At 38.4% G+C, this 15,201-nt stretch overlaps 2 protein-coding genes across 3 annotated transcripts in view; one reads left to right on the plus strand and one right to left on the minus strand.

Moving 5' to 3' along the window:
- B3GNT9 (UDP-GlcNAc:betaGal beta-1,3-N-acetylglucosaminyltransferase 9) overlaps nt 1-15,201 on the minus strand; it is a 306,546-nt gene that overhangs the window by 227,562 nt on the left and 63,783 nt on the right. The window lies entirely within an intron of this gene.
- CBFB (core-binding factor subunit beta) overlaps nt 1-15,201 on the plus strand; it is a 40,084-nt gene that overhangs the window by 20,878 nt on the left and 4,005 nt on the right. The window contains exon 5 of one of the 2 annotated variants that reach the window (XM_085071761.1): nt 4,386-4,512. In XM_085071761.1, coding sequence (XP_084927887.1) covers nt 4,386-4,512 — 127 coding nt within the window. The remainder of the gene's footprint in view (nt 1-4,385; nt 4,513-15,201) is intronic. The other variant, XM_085071759.1, reaches the window with a different exon arrangement.

The raw sequence follows: 15,201 nt of genomic DNA on the forward strand, positions 1-15,201 counted from the left end.
TTTGGTAACAAATCCACTTAACTAATATTAAAAGCTGCAGCACCAGGTTTGTGTGAGCTCCCATAGAGACCATCTGCCTGTGTACTGGAAAGTAAATTGGATATAGTAACATCAGTTACCAGAGTTATGACTTACAATCTGTTTTGTAAACTCAGCAGTTCATTTCTGTATTGAGTAGTTGAACTGGTCTGTATGACAGTGGTGATTCTCTTCATCTGTCTTTGTTATACCCCATATATGTCATGCATTTGGGTAATTTTTGTAAAAACTTAATATTCACACATGCCACTTTTTCCAAATTACCTTGACCTTCCCTTTTGCCCAGTGAGGGGTTGCTCCTGGCAGTTGTGCATTGGAATTGATTTAAAGAAGGAGGCATTTTCTATCTCTGCTGTTTGCCTCATTCTCAGCCTTCACTTCCTTGGGGTTTCCCTTCTAGTGCTTCTGTGACTGCAGTTGGTCACTATGTAACAAATAGGAACCCGTTGATTCCACCAAAAAAACAACAATGCTCCTCTATTGTGCCTTGCCTCTCCCTAACTTAAGAAACTAATTTGCACATTTATGAGATGATGTTAATGTGACTATGTTCTGGATTAATTAGAAACACTTTGTGTCAGTGTCATTGAAGCAGTCACAGCCCTGCACACTTTCTTCATGATGCCTTGAAAGAGAGAATAGTCCTGCCACCCTTTGTCAGTCCATAAGAAGCCACAGACTGAAGCTTTTACTTGAAACTTACTCTTTACTGTGCAGTCACTGCTTGCAAAGCTGTGTGTCAGTGTTTTGAGCAAGCTCAGTTCCAGCTGCAGCAGAGTCACTGCTGTGGACTCCATGGATTAGGAGGCCTCCAGGCTGTAATGCCTTGCACAGCTAGGACAAGTGTAGAGCCCTGAGGACTGTGCAAGATAAATCCCAAGGTTCTTGATCTGTAGTTATTAAGTTTGATACATAGTGCTGTCACAGGACTTGTGGGCTGAGGGCAGGCTGATGGGAGTGTGCAATCAGGAGGGGACTGTGCCTGAAGAAAGTGGGACCCTTCCAAAAAGGAGAGGGGTCAGGATACCTGTGGGTTTAATTTTTTTCTTCTTAATTTCCCAATAAGTGTTTTTGCAAGTGCGTGTATTATTTTAGTTTCCCAATGTGTATATGTTGTCTTAACAACACTTAACAATTCCCTTTTGTTATCTTCAGAAAGTGTTTGTGCACTGAAGTTGTGATTTACTCTTTTTTTGTGTGTGAGGGGATGTGTACGTGCTCTCAGGTGTCAGTGCTTTCCTGAGTTGTGAGTACAGGGTGCTATGCTGGAGGTATTGCACTGTGGGGATCTACAGAGATGTTTGCACTCAGTTACAGGAGTGTAATTTGTTTTTAGTTTGTGATTCTTGGCCACTATGAGGTTGTCATTGGTCATTCCATTTGCTACAGTAGTAGTTCCTAAGGGTGCCCAGTGTCATAAGGAACTGCACAGACACAGGAGTAGCTGCACCCTTATATGTGTTAGTATTGTAAACATTTGGGCAATCTTTTATATTCTTCAGTTTCCTTTTTCCTGCATCTGTCACTCTGCTTCCTTGTTTAAAACTGTTGTAGTATTGCTAGTGGCAGTTGACCGAACTGCTGACTTTGATCCCAAAATAACACTGATGTCAGAGGGGCTTAAGTGCCTCATACGGTGGTGCCTGTGTACCCACTGTCCTTTGTAAGAGGTCCAGCTGGTGTTTACATCCCCCTCATTTTTTGGAAGGCTTGTCATATGCAAATGTAGTGCTCTTGCATTTTCCTGTCTTTTACCACTCTGTACTAATGCTGGGATCAGATAAAATTTTTCTTTGCCATCATACTTTGGAAAACCTACTACCCTTCACCAGGTCAACAAATATTTTAGGAAGAGAATCCACATGTGTCAGCATTGAAGTATTCTGGTTGTACCTGCGAAGCTACTGTTTTTTCCACTTAATCCACAGCCTATCCAAGCCTTGTTACTAAGCAGTCTTTTTGTTACTGAAAGCCCTGATTCCACTGCTTGCTCAAACTTTGATGGACCAACACATGCAAAGCTGTACATACATGCTTGAATATCTTCCCTCTTTGGGGCTGAAATTTCCCTGGATTTGATATTTGAATGTTTTTAAGAGACTGTTTCTGTCTTCAGTACTTTTGCACCTCTTCTGTAGTGGAGCATCTTGCTATCGCACCAAGTGTTTTCCTACTGGGCTGCTGCAAGGATTTGTGTGTAAGTGTGGGTGTGTGTAAGCTTCTCTTTTTTAAAATTTTTTTTAAATTTTATTTTCTGGACTGGGAAATTTGTTTTTGTTCTGTTGTCATGTTGATATAGCTCATGTTTTCTTACTCTTCTTTTTCTTTGTAATTTCACACCAAGAGCATTTTTATACTATAAAACTAAGATGTATAAATTGTTTGGTCTCATACAGCTGAATTTGCTAGGCTATAATTACTAGAATTGAGTGACATTTAAAAAAAAGGTTTGTTAATTTCCTGTTGTATAAGATTGAGTTGTTGGTTGAGTTGTTATAATGCATCACCAAGAGAGGAGCAGAATTCTATGTTTTGCTAAAAAAAGTTCTGATGCTTTTATCCCCTTTCTCAGACATGAGCAAACCAGTGTTTCAGCTGTCAACACGTCTTCATTCTGGTTGCCAACATACTGATTTTTTTTCCCATGAATTTCTAATTTAGTTTCTTTTGGTTATGACCATTTCTTTAAAATATTCTGTCTGAGGCTGTATGTCAGCCTTTTATTTCATGACCACTCTAAATGATGGTAGAATGCAAAAAGTGTTGATAAAAAGGAGTATGCTTCTCTTTAAGCCTTTAAAAAAAAAAGGTAATAAAGACATACATATCTTTCGTAAGCTAGAACTAAGGCTGCTTTCCTGGAGTCATCTGGGAGACAAGCTTATCTGTTTTCTCTCTAACCTTCTACATTATTAAGAACAAACTTACTTTCTGCTGTATGACCCTGGTTTCTATGCCTTGTATGAACATTAAAGTAGCTGTAAAGGGCCAAATTCTGCTCTTAAAAATAATAGATGGTGTTAAAATATGATCTTGTTGGCAGCTTTAAACATTGCACACGTGTCCCCAGAAAGCAACGGCGAAAGGCAGAGTCTGCGATTGGCAGCTGTTTGTATTTCCCTGCCTTGGGCCACAAGGGAGCCTCTTCACATCATTTCACAGAGCAGCTCCAGGGCTCACGATTGTGCCCATGGCAAAAAAGGCAATTTAACATTTTCTCAGGCTGGGGATGCTTTATCTTAAATTAAAAAATTTATGCACTTAGTCCCCAGGTATATTAAAACTTAGTTGTGCTCTCTACATGTTTATGTCCTCTAACATTCAAGGTCAGCTTTTCTTTAAAATTACCAACTTTAAAATAACATTTGCATGTGTGTGGGAATTGTAAGCAGAGCTAGTAGTAATTACAGCTGAAGAGCTAGAAGGAGGGAGAACCAATGCAGCTTATCCCTTACTCGTTTGTGGAGCCTCTTCAGATGTGATTCTTCCATTCTGAAAAATTTAAAATTCTAATGGGGAACAGAAAATAGGTTAAGTCTCTTCAAGAAAAATAACTTCTAACCCAATTAATAGTGGCTCTACATATTACTAACACTTTATTTAAAACATTTTCTAATAGAAAATATGGTTTGAAGGATTTTTTTTTGAATGTTAGTTTATTAAATCTATTCCTGTGCATAAGCCATTGTTGAAAATACTCAACAAGGCTGTTGAAAACCTGCAGGTTTCTCCTCCATTGTGTGGGAATGTGTGCAAATTGGTGGAGGAATAATTTCTGCTTTTAATTTTCCTATGCATCTAAATTTAAATAAGTGATACACAAGTATTAAGAATATTCATAGTGATGTACCTGCAGCAGCTCTTGATAAAATGAAGGATTTCTTTGGTTTGTAACTTTGGTAATGCTTTCTTTTAAATGCAAGAGAATTAAATTACTGTTGTTTGTATAGTGATGCTAGTGGACTCTGTCTAGCTATATCTGTGAATACTGTCTTCAAAATTACTTTTATAAGGAGAATAAAATGTATTACCTGTTACATATAACTTCTGAGAATTTCTAGCCTTAAAAAAACCCAGCAGCACTTTAACTACTGTGGAACAGCAGCTCTCATTTGAAAATGTATTTCAGTAGAAGCTGCATTCCAGCTTTGATTATTTCTACTGCTGTAGTGAAGGTGAGTAATATTTCATTAACCTGTATTGACATTTGCTGGAACTCGTCTGCGTTCTAGCAGGTTCTGCAGGACATACTTTGCTGCCAAGGGATACTTAATATTCAAAAGAAATGTGATTTGGTGGAAATGAGGGTCACCTTTTGTGTCACTTTGTGTCATCTGCTTTGGTAGCAGGAGGATGCATTGGCACAACAAGCCTTTGAAGAGGCTCGACGAAGAACTCGTGAATTCGAGGATAGAGACAGGTCTCATCGGGAGGAAATGGAGGTGAGGGTTTCACAGCTGCTGTCAGTAACTGGTTAGTACTTTCCCAAAACTTTAGATTGTTTCCATTTATTTGTCTGTTTGTATAATGTTGTGTATTTTCTGTTTGTTCAATGCTGTTATATAAAAATTGCAAAATGCATTGTTTTTTACTCTTGTAAAATGGATTTCAAGTTTTTAAAGTTTTGATAAGAAATCTCTGATCCTGTATTTTTTTTCCTTTCTGTAGATGGTCTTTTCTGTGGGTACTTTAGCTGTAAGGACATATTTATTCACAGAGTTGCCATGTCTCTCTGAAATGATACTTTAATAGCAGAGAGAGGGATCTTTTGCCTTGTGCGTTTCTCATGAACACAGGAAAGGCTTTGGGAGCTGCGGGGGCACAATTTTGGAGCTTGTTATCCCATGTTGTGGGAAAAATTACCAGCGAATTTAATCAGGTGCCACAGTCTGCTTTCTTGTACAGGCTAGTTTTATTGTCTTCTCACCTTTTTCTTACTGGTGGGAAGTCTCACTCCTTTTTTTCACTGGTTTAGTAAAAAAAAAAAAAAAAGTCTTGTTCTTTGCTTCTTTTGGGCCCCACAGTCTTGAATCTTGTTCTTTCTTGATGAAAGCAGAAATTACTGGGATTGAGAAAAGAAGAGCCAGGAAAGGGAATGGAAACCAGCTGCTCTGAGATGTCAGAAAGGCAAGAGCTGTAAGAGGACGAGTAATAATGCATAAGGGGAGTTGGCAAGTTAAGGCAGGCTGCAGGTCAGGAGAGAATAGGGAGAACACAGAAACGCTTTGAATTTCTTTCCCTTACTAACGCTGTTTCTTACTTCCTGCTTCATCAGTACAGCCTGACTTTAGTATAATCAAATGTGATCAACCTGCTGGTTCTCCGATTTTTAGAAAATTTGATTATTGTTATTGCTAAGCTACTTTTCTTTTGGCATCCTTTCTGATAATTGGGATGATTAGACAGACTTCCTTCCAACTTCAAGTGGAAGACACTGAGCATGAGAATGAGAGGGAACAGATAGGCACAGAGGATAATATCTCTCACTTTGAAGTGGCTGGAGTATGTCTCCTTGCAAACACTGCTGCAGCCAGCTCAGATATCAGCTGTAACAACGGTAAAATCCTTGCCTTGGAGGCCTCACTACCACTGGATTCTCGGAGCAGCAGCTGAATTACCTGAATAATTCTGTCACAGCATAGCTAGAGCCTGCTTCTAAGTTCAGTTCAGAAGAGAGGTACAATTAGCTTTAAGCTATTCATTAAGACCTGTGCCAGCCTGCTTTAGTTTTAACAACACAGTAGGAACTTTGGGTCCAGCCCTATGTCTTTGACCTCTATGTACTTAAAACTTTTCATGATTTATTCTCCTTACACTGTTCCCTTCGTCCCCACTCCTCTTACTACAGAGAAGCCATGAGCATGCTGAAGGTTAAAAAAAAAAAAAGTGAGTCTTCCTGAAATAACTTTTGGAGTTCCGAGCGATGTAATCTTTCCTCCAAGTGTAGAAAACACTTGCAGCTAGGCTGTGCAAAAACACTCTTTTAATTAACAGTGAGATTGAGGTAGTATTGAGCATCTGAGGCTTCATGTCACATCAAAACTCGTGACACTGAGACACAAAAAACAACATCCTTGGCTGTGTGCAGGAGCTGGATTCAGCAACTTCTGAAAAGACTCTTGCTTTTAATAAGGCAGAAGGCAGTTGTTACTAAGTGATGTCCTTATTAGCTGCTAGTACCCATTTTCTCCTGAAACAACAATAGTTGTTGTCTCAGCTCTAAAGCATTGGTGTAGATCACCTACAGAAAGGAAGAAAAGGAAAAAATACTAGGTTGAAATACGTTAAAACAGAATGAAAAATATTATCAATTGTTGTTTCAAATTTTTTATGTCAAATATGAATCTTTAATAATTGCAATGCATTGTTCTGCATACTTTGCTATTTATTTTACTGTGCATGTTTAATATGTCTAACAAAGAGATTTTTGCCTCCAGTACTCCTAGGTCTATAAGTGATTTTTTACGTTTCAGTTTTCATTTGTGTGTTTGGGGTAGGATGTTCTGGACATGTATCTGGAATGTTTACAGAGAAGTTTTTGTACTGTTAATCTTAGGACTGCATAAAAATTAGGATCTTTTGGCATGAGATGGGAGAGAGCTGAAACAGACTTAAAATGCATTCCTAAAGAGGAATCAGATTTCCAAATCATTCATTGTTCACCATTCCTTGCTTTCATCTCATGCAGCATTTGGGCAGAGTGAAATGAACTGTAATCAGTAAGCACTTGGTGTTCATGATCATTGTACTGAATTCTCAATGGAAAGGGATGCATAAAAGTGTATTCCTGTATTTGTTGTATTTGTGGCCTGTATTGAATTTTCCAATGCTGACATGCTCAGTCAGCTTGGAAATACAGTTTGTCAGTGGCAGCCTTCTGATGATTGCTTTGCTGACAGCTGCAGAAACCTTAATCCAGACTGCCTCGTGTTCTGTTCCTGTAATTTCAGTATGGCCAACAGCATCTTTGGTTTCACTAGCGAGATAGTACTTGAAGGCTTTTTTATAGAAAAGTCTGGTTCTTCGTGTGCTGAGTGAATTTTTATGTATTATGTTATACGACACACAAATGAAGATACTTTCCTCATGATCTTTTTAATCTGATTTCTATATAGCTTTCATCATTACTAAAACCTTAGATTTTTCTTTTCTGCCATGCTTGGCATGGACACTAAAACTCAGAATTGGCAGATGTGGAACAGGACCTCATCAGTGTTAATGATGGTTTTAAGAATTGCAATACTGTAGAAAACCAGGATATTTGACAGTAGAATTACAGCTGAAATGGCTTTAATGGAGACCAGATTCTGCTTCAGTGGGGGAGGGAGGGGGAATCCTGCAATATTCCACTCACTCCTACCCAAAACAGAGGCGCCAGCTCTTTGGAAATATTTATCCATCCAAAGCCTGGCAGCATATGAAAGTGATCAGATTCAATTCTTTATTTATACAGATTTCTGGGTAAAAAAGATTCCCTATTCTAAGTCTTTCAGTCGACTTAGAGTCTGTAGACTTAAAACTCCTTGCATAGGAGTGATCAGCGAAAAGTCATTGAAAACAACATGTTTAGCTGGCTTCTATGTGGCATTTGAGAATGCTGACACTTAGCAAGTGGAAAAAATTGCAACTGCAGTAACAATTTAGAAATTATCACTTTACTAACTTTCATGTCTAAGTATCCTGAAAAACCCACAACCAATTAAAAAAATCCCCAGAAAAAAAAAGGCACAAAAACCCCTTCAGGGTGTTGTCAGGTTTGACATTTTTTCATTGTATAGAATCCCTTCCATTCTACTTTAGCATACCAGATCTTTACTTTGCATCTGAGGGCATCTGAGGTAGGTTATGCTTGACTTTTCAAAGGTGGTCATGTTTTTGTGCAATTACAGCACTCCTCTGATGTAAATAGGGTGTGAGCGGCTTTAGGAATTTTCATTGAAGTTTTTAAGCAGGTCTGAGTTGAACTGCATTCTGTTACATTTTTAACATAGTTTGTTTTGAATACAAGATACTTCTGAGTTTTTATGTCAACTTGGGTTGCTTGGTTACATCAGACATCGCAAATCCAGCCTCACTGTCCAGGATTCTTTTGTTTCAAAGATGCTTTTGAAGTCAGTGAGTCTTCTTAGTGGCTTCCAATTTAATAATGTATTCCAATGGCTTTTACTTTTACAGAAATGTTGGAATGCTGAGACAGTGAATGTTTAATAATACACATGAAGAAGAGCCTTATCTCCAGTTAAAGATTATCATTAAAAAAAAGAAAGATGAGATAAATGAACTTGAAGTATTTGTATGTTTCCCTTTGCCAGACTAGAAGAGTGAGGAGACTAAAGGGATGTTGCTGAGGCAGATGTTTAATTTTCACTGTCTTAATCTCCTTGTGTCATGGTTGAGAGAGTCAGTATGAGTGTCTCTGGTGTGGTTTCACTATGAATGACCAGAGCTCAGTCTTAGGATAAGAAGTGTTTTGCAGAAATTATTGTGAAGTTGCTGTCTAGATGTCTATTTCCAGTAAAAACGTCTGCTTGTTATTCAGTCTTCTGGCATAGTGACATGATGCAAAAATGTGTTACACTGTCCAGAATGACTTGGGGAGATTTAAACAGCCCCTAGTTGGTGAAGTTAGAATCTATTGGAAGTAATGGCCCATGTTCAGTGTGGAGAAGCCTCAACCAGGTGCCTCCTGCCAGCTCTTTGCTGGAGGAGGTGGCACAAAGGGGTGGATTTTCAAGGGATGGCTTAAGAGAAGAGGCTCTCTGGTGTGTGTCTGTGTGCAGGCAAGGGTATTTTGTGAAGGTTTGTTTTGTATTGACAAACTCTAATTTCAGACTTGAAATGATCTGTTTGAGTGTGCATTTTGTCCAGCTGGGTTCCTCTGGAGCTTGGCTAAGGATGTTCCAATGGCTTTACTTGGGGATGGGTTGGATCTGTTCTCAGTCTTCCAATATAATTTCTTCAACCAGTATTTTTGAAATGTCATATTTTTCTACTTTGTGTTCATTTCCTATGTTACTGCCATGCTCTTTATTTTAGCAACACTGGGAGTAAGGAGACAGAGTGGTTTGCTCTCCCTAAAACAGTCTAGTCTAGCAATCTGTCTGTTTGTGGTCTTGTGCTAAATATAAATTACATTAATGGCTAAGAAGAGCCATTTTGGGAAACTGCATGAAATTCCCATTTTAAAAACCTTCATTTTGCTGAAGAAAACCCTGTTTGGAAACTTTTGTTTCTTCCAGAAGCAATCTTTCTCAATACAAAGCATCAAAAATCCCCACCAACCCCACCCTAGAAAGACTGCTGGAGTAAAAATTTACCTAAATTTTAAGTACCGCGTCCTACCCTAGGTTTTAACATATTTTTGTTGTTTGTTGAGAATTGCCAGTTGAAATGAGCAAGATATGTTTCATTTAATTGTGCTGAAGCTGGGAACTCTTAAAAACACCCCAGGATTTTTGTTACAAAAATGTAAACAGTTTACAGTTGAAAGAAAATAAAGTAGTAGGACTGACTTTCATGTTCTTCCCAAGGTTGTAGACAGTGAAATTATTCTCCCTTTCTTAATTTTTTCTAAGATGAAACTGCTAGTGTAAATAAATGCTCTAACTAATTATATTTTTCTCAAATATAACTGGCTTCAGAAGAAAGTATAGTATTACAATAAGTATATGGGGGCTTTTTTGTTTTTAATTTTGGTTGGTTTTTTTTTAATTTTTTCTCATCAGACTCTCAGATTAAGGGGTTTTTTTCCTTATTAATCTGGAATTAATTTAATTATTGCTTATTGTATGTACTCTCCAAACTGACGATGATATAAAAATAGTATAACCTTTAACACATCTTTTTGAATATGAAAGAAAGCCAAACTGTTAATTTTTCATATGCAGTGGGTAGTGTATACTTGATATATGCTTGTATATGATCATAAATAATTTGTTTAGATGCTGGATGAATACAACATAACTTAGAGGCTTTAGAGTGGGAATGTGTTGCCTCAAAAGGATCTGCAGTGCCAGTACAGTAAGAGCAGGCCAGTTAAGTTATGACTGGTTTGCTTCACGAGAACTTAAATAGCTGGTGGTTGTGCAAAAGTGCTACGGAATGCATAGATCAGAAAAACAATTTGTGCTGTACAGAATCAATGCTGACTGTAGGACGGAGGAGATCAATCTTGCAAATCAGGGAATACTGTAATATAAGCGTCTTCTTTCAGTCAATGAAGGTTAGAGAGGGGCTGAGCAACAGAGGAATACTGTCTGGAGGCAATCAATATTAATTATAAATTTATAACCTTTAGACCAGCCTTCAAACAATACTTTCTAAAAGAGAGCACTTCAAGCTTTTTTTTTTTTTCCCTTGGAAAAGAAATTTTAATACAAAAGTAAAATTTTCAGTCTCTACTCAAAGTTCTTCAGAGCTACCTATTCCTGCTGTGCTTTTTACTTCCTTGGCTTCCTGTGACCTTGGTCCAGTTACCAGTTTGGGGCAGCAGTATCATTATCTTCATAATAGCTTTTAAACAAAGATGCAACCATTGCAGATTTCAGGTGAGGAGAGAGTGCAAGGGGGTCAGGGAGCAGATGTGCTGCTTGGCCTGGTTGTGCTCTGGAGCTCTCTTGCAGACTGTGAGAGAGCAGGCTTGGCAGGTAACAGTTCCTGTGTGTTTCCAGTGGAGCACTCTGTTTCTAGGAAGTAGATGGAAGTTTGAAATTAAATCTTGATGGAGGTAGGTGCTAAATGACTCTTATCAATGGCCTTTGTCAAGAAAATTTTTTATTTTGACTTTTTGTGAGCTTGAAAGACAATCAGAATGGAAGTAGGAATAAAAAAGAGCATTGGGTATAGAATTCATGGCACTAATAGTTCTACAATTACTTCAGTCTAACATCCAGATCTCTTGCCAAGTTTGAGAGACTGTTTTCCATTATTTGCATAATGTAAGTGGTGCTTGACATTATAATTAAGAAAGATCAAGGCTACTTCTTCCCAGGTTCAGTGAAAAGGAGAGGTGATAGCAAAATGGATGTTATGGGCAGCAAACAAAGCAACTCCAGAGACTGGATCCAGGCCATGAAGTCTAATGCTGATAGCTATGCCTGCTAGGAATGTGGTAAAGATCATATCCCCTCTGGCTGCCAGTGGCTCATAGATGCAGTATGTAGTGGTGCTGCTGTGGCTAAAGTTCTGAGAAGTGAAGATTGAGAGTGTCTGTGGAAGGCCCCCAGAGACCAAAAAGCACATGATCTGCTTCATCAAGCTGTGACCAAAGAAGTTCTATTATATATAAGTTGACATTCTCACCATGCTTAGGGCCCCAGTTTTGCTGACTCTGAGAAGGCTGAGTTTCTCCTGCCCTTCTATTGAGTAAGGGTGACTGGAGGCATGGCCAGCATTTTGAACCATGTTCAAACCTCTATGGGAGAGGCTGTTGTTAACCAGCAGCTCAAAGAGCTTTCAGCTCATTGCTTTTCCATGGGTCTGCTTCAGATACCAGGACCAATGTGAAGGTGTGCTTTATTGTAATGTCTGTATTGTAATATTGTATTGTAATGGTCTTTTTTCTGAGTATTTCTCTCTTTATTTCAGGTTTTATTAATTTGGGTGGTTTTTATCATGTGGTTGTATACTTTTTAGAAAAGTATCTGCAAAGTATTCTCAGGTTTGGTTGGTTGAGTTTTTTTTTAATCCATTTTCAGGAGGTTGACAGTCCTTCTAAGAGAATCCAAATGTTCACTGTTTAGTTTTTCATAGCATAGCCTGATTTTTCACTTATTTAGTAAATTATAGATGGCAGATGCCAAGGCACATAATGCATCTGCTCTGTCTGTTTCAGCAGGACAGAGCTGCCAGAATCCAATTAAAGAATTGCAGTGGAGTTGTTCATGAAGAGACTTTATTTTGGCTATTCCTTTTGTGACAGCCCTTCTTCAAATTAGCTCCCTTTTCCTTCCCTCCTCTTCACCATTGTCCCAAGTTATATATGCAGTGGATATGGTTGTACTTGTCATTTCACTGCCTGGTATTCAGAGGTTCCAATTTTCCCTGCTGTTTTTTTTAAGTGATTTATTGAAAGGGAGGGCCATCTTCATGGCAGGCCTGTCCATCCTTACTAAATTTATTTCCAGTTTTCTCAGTTCTGCTTTCTCAGAGCTATCATGTAAACCACACAGTGGGACTGCATTATCTTTTCCTGATGAGCTCATGTGGTAAGAGGAGTTGGTTTCCTTAGGTATGTCTGAGGCCTCAGAATATGCACAGGAAGGGGTAGTTAGAGATGCTTTCTCCATGTCAATTTAAGGAGTTTTGTTGGCACAGTTGGAAGCACAGTAGGCTGCAGCATGGGTGAGGATTGAGTGGCTGGGGGAGGAGGATGGGGGTCTGACTGTCTTGGCTGCTGGAGGATCTGCTTACATGCCACCTTCCTTATTGCAGATTTGTTTTTCCTGTGTGCCCCAATAACAGATGTAATACAATAACACCATTCTTGTTCAAAAAAGTAAATTATAAAAGTTACTGATTTCATGATTTCAAGCTATCTAGTTTAGTCTTGATAGGACTTTCAGTCCATACTTGTTAGCCTATATTTGGGCTTGGGAAAAGCTCAGATATCAGAGGGTTGAAGAGAGCATAGGTGTAAGAGGTACTACAGGCACACTTTCTGTTTTTACTCTCAAGTCAAAATGTTTTTGTTAGTAATTCTTCTCTTTTTTGTCAGGGTGTCATTACCCCCATGGTACCAACACTGAGTTCAGCACGAATAAATCTAGAATAGCATGTGATAGGAAGCTTTGAAATGGTTTTTTGCCAGATAAGTTCCTGCAATTCTTCAAGTTGGTCATCACACCATCTCCAGGGTTAGAGGTTTTCAATGGCTTGTGGCCAGTTATAATTCCTTCTGTATTGCAGAAGATTTGCATGGCTTCACATGCTGAAAGCTGAGTGTAAAGTATTTTTGGATGTTGAAACTCCTGATGTGTCCATCGCATTAACTCTTCAATGCCAGGCTATTTGGAAGGAAACTGGCAATGCTGCTTAAAACGCATTCATTTTTAGGAAAACTGAAACTCTGGTGGGATCTGTGTGCTATTGACAATATTCTCACAAGAAAATATTTGTTACCCTTTCACTAAATAACAGATGAAGAACATGTGAAGTAGTGCTGCTTCAAACTTAAAATCAGCATTTGACTGAAAAAATGAAATACACAGAGGGAAGATGAATAACTACTGTTTTCTCATGGCTCATTAAGCATGACTCATGGCAGTGTATTCCATTTCCCAATGGCAAAGATAGATGCATCTTTCTTAATTGAAGCAAGTCTCCTTAATCCTTGAAAAGCTGAGCCCATTATTCACTGAGACTAATACTGGTGCTTTTGCATGGCAGCAAAAGGTATGCTTTTCAAAAATTACAGCAAAAACGTCAATTTAGAGGATTGATTAGCTATGCCAGGGAGTATAGGACTCCCAATTGAGAGAAGTGTGGAAATGGCTGGTTTACATTTATAAAAGGGAAGTTTTAGCTTCCTATAATAGACTTGAGGAGAACTAGCAGATACTACCCTACTGATAGTCACACTCTTCCTGCAAGGGAGTGTTAAGGCTCTCGTGGCATTTCTTATGGGAGTTGTATTTTGTCTATTGTCAGCGGACAAAAATAGCACCCAATGCTTGTTGCTCCACAATGTGCTTCCTGTCTATATACGAGGTGATTTTTCTAGTCTTTAACAAGCACCTTTAATTTTTTATATTTTTCTTTCAGCATGTGAAGCACAGTTGTAGTTGCTGTATACTGTGCACGTTGTGCTCTGGCAGGATGGTTGTGACTGATAGAATAAGCCTATTTCACACATTTGTCTTTGCACAGTAGTAGCACAACAAAAGGAGGGTGCCTGAGTCTGAGCTGTCATTCCAACATGTTGCAGTTGCTTGTGTAAATCTCCACTTACTGAATTGCAAAATTACACCTTTATCCACATACACTATTGTAAGATATTGTAATGACTGCTTTTGGTACATTTGAGGGTCATTTGTCATGCCTTTTGCATATCACTTGAAAGGGCAAATCTGGTAGTTGTTCGCTAGTGGCTTCTGCAAACTCTACAAGTAGCAATGAGGTCACAAATCATGCAAATTCTTTCATATGTTTTGAAGGAAAAGGCCACTTTAAGCAAAGCATAAATGCAACCATATGCTCATATCTTGGAGTCTTCACTGAAATTTGACAATAAAATTGCTGTGCATGTGATTTGTTTTCTGAAGAAGAAACACTGTTGTTTTTAGAGAAGTAGTATACCAGCAATTAACTTGCTGGTCTTTTCTATTTAAGTGTAAAAATGTTTATCTAGTGCAAAATTGGTAGAAGTAAGATTTTGTTAATTATTAAAGACAGTGCATGTCTTTGTTTCCTTTTAGAAGACAGAGACAGCAGTAAAAGCAGAAGAAATCTTGTTACAGTCTGTTCAATAGAAGGGTATGCAAAGTAGAACTGTTGCTGTTTTGTTCATCTTGGTACAACTCTTAAATTAGCCTGGAAGTATCTATTTAGACTTGTTGAACAAACATATCATATTAAGAAAAATCTTTACAGCACAGTTTACTTTTCTGTTGAAGGAAAAAGGAAGTGTGGGCTTTCCCGTGTTAACTTTTCTGCTGTGATTTTGATAGGCAAAGCTGAATGATTTGGCTTTTGGAAATAATGTAAAAAGCTTAATTAAAAAACATCTTCTAATATTCTCCATCTCTACAAAGAGGGCAGTTTTGCAGAAGTTGCTTCATGGTCTGAATGGAATATGTCCTTAAACACTTACAATCATCAGTGCTGGGTGTGATTAGAGCAGTTTGCTTTAATGTGATTCCTCAGAAAGATTACTGAGAAATCTGTGGGTTTGTGCACCAGCAGTGATGTTGGTTGTCACCTACAGAGTTCTTCTGCAAGCAGGAGAAGCAGATTGTTCCTTCAGAGTACAACTAGTGCAGATAGAAGAGAGCAAAAAGATTAGCTCACACCTAGTTATCTGAAGTGCAACCAACAGTAGTACTGGATACATAAACGTAGTAGATAGCCATTGCGATATTTAAGTTAATGGAGGTGTTTCCAAACCAATAATGGCAACATGACCACTAAGGAGCATGCAGGAGGGAATTGTCTGCTCTGGAAACA

Source organism: Lichenostomus cassidix, chromosome 11 (genome assembly GCF_008360975.1).
Source record: "Lichenostomus cassidix isolate B80296 chromosome 11, HeHo_3.0, whole genome shotgun sequence".
NCBI lineage: Eukaryota > Metazoa > Chordata > Aves > Passeriformes > Meliphagidae > Lichenostomus > Lichenostomus cassidix.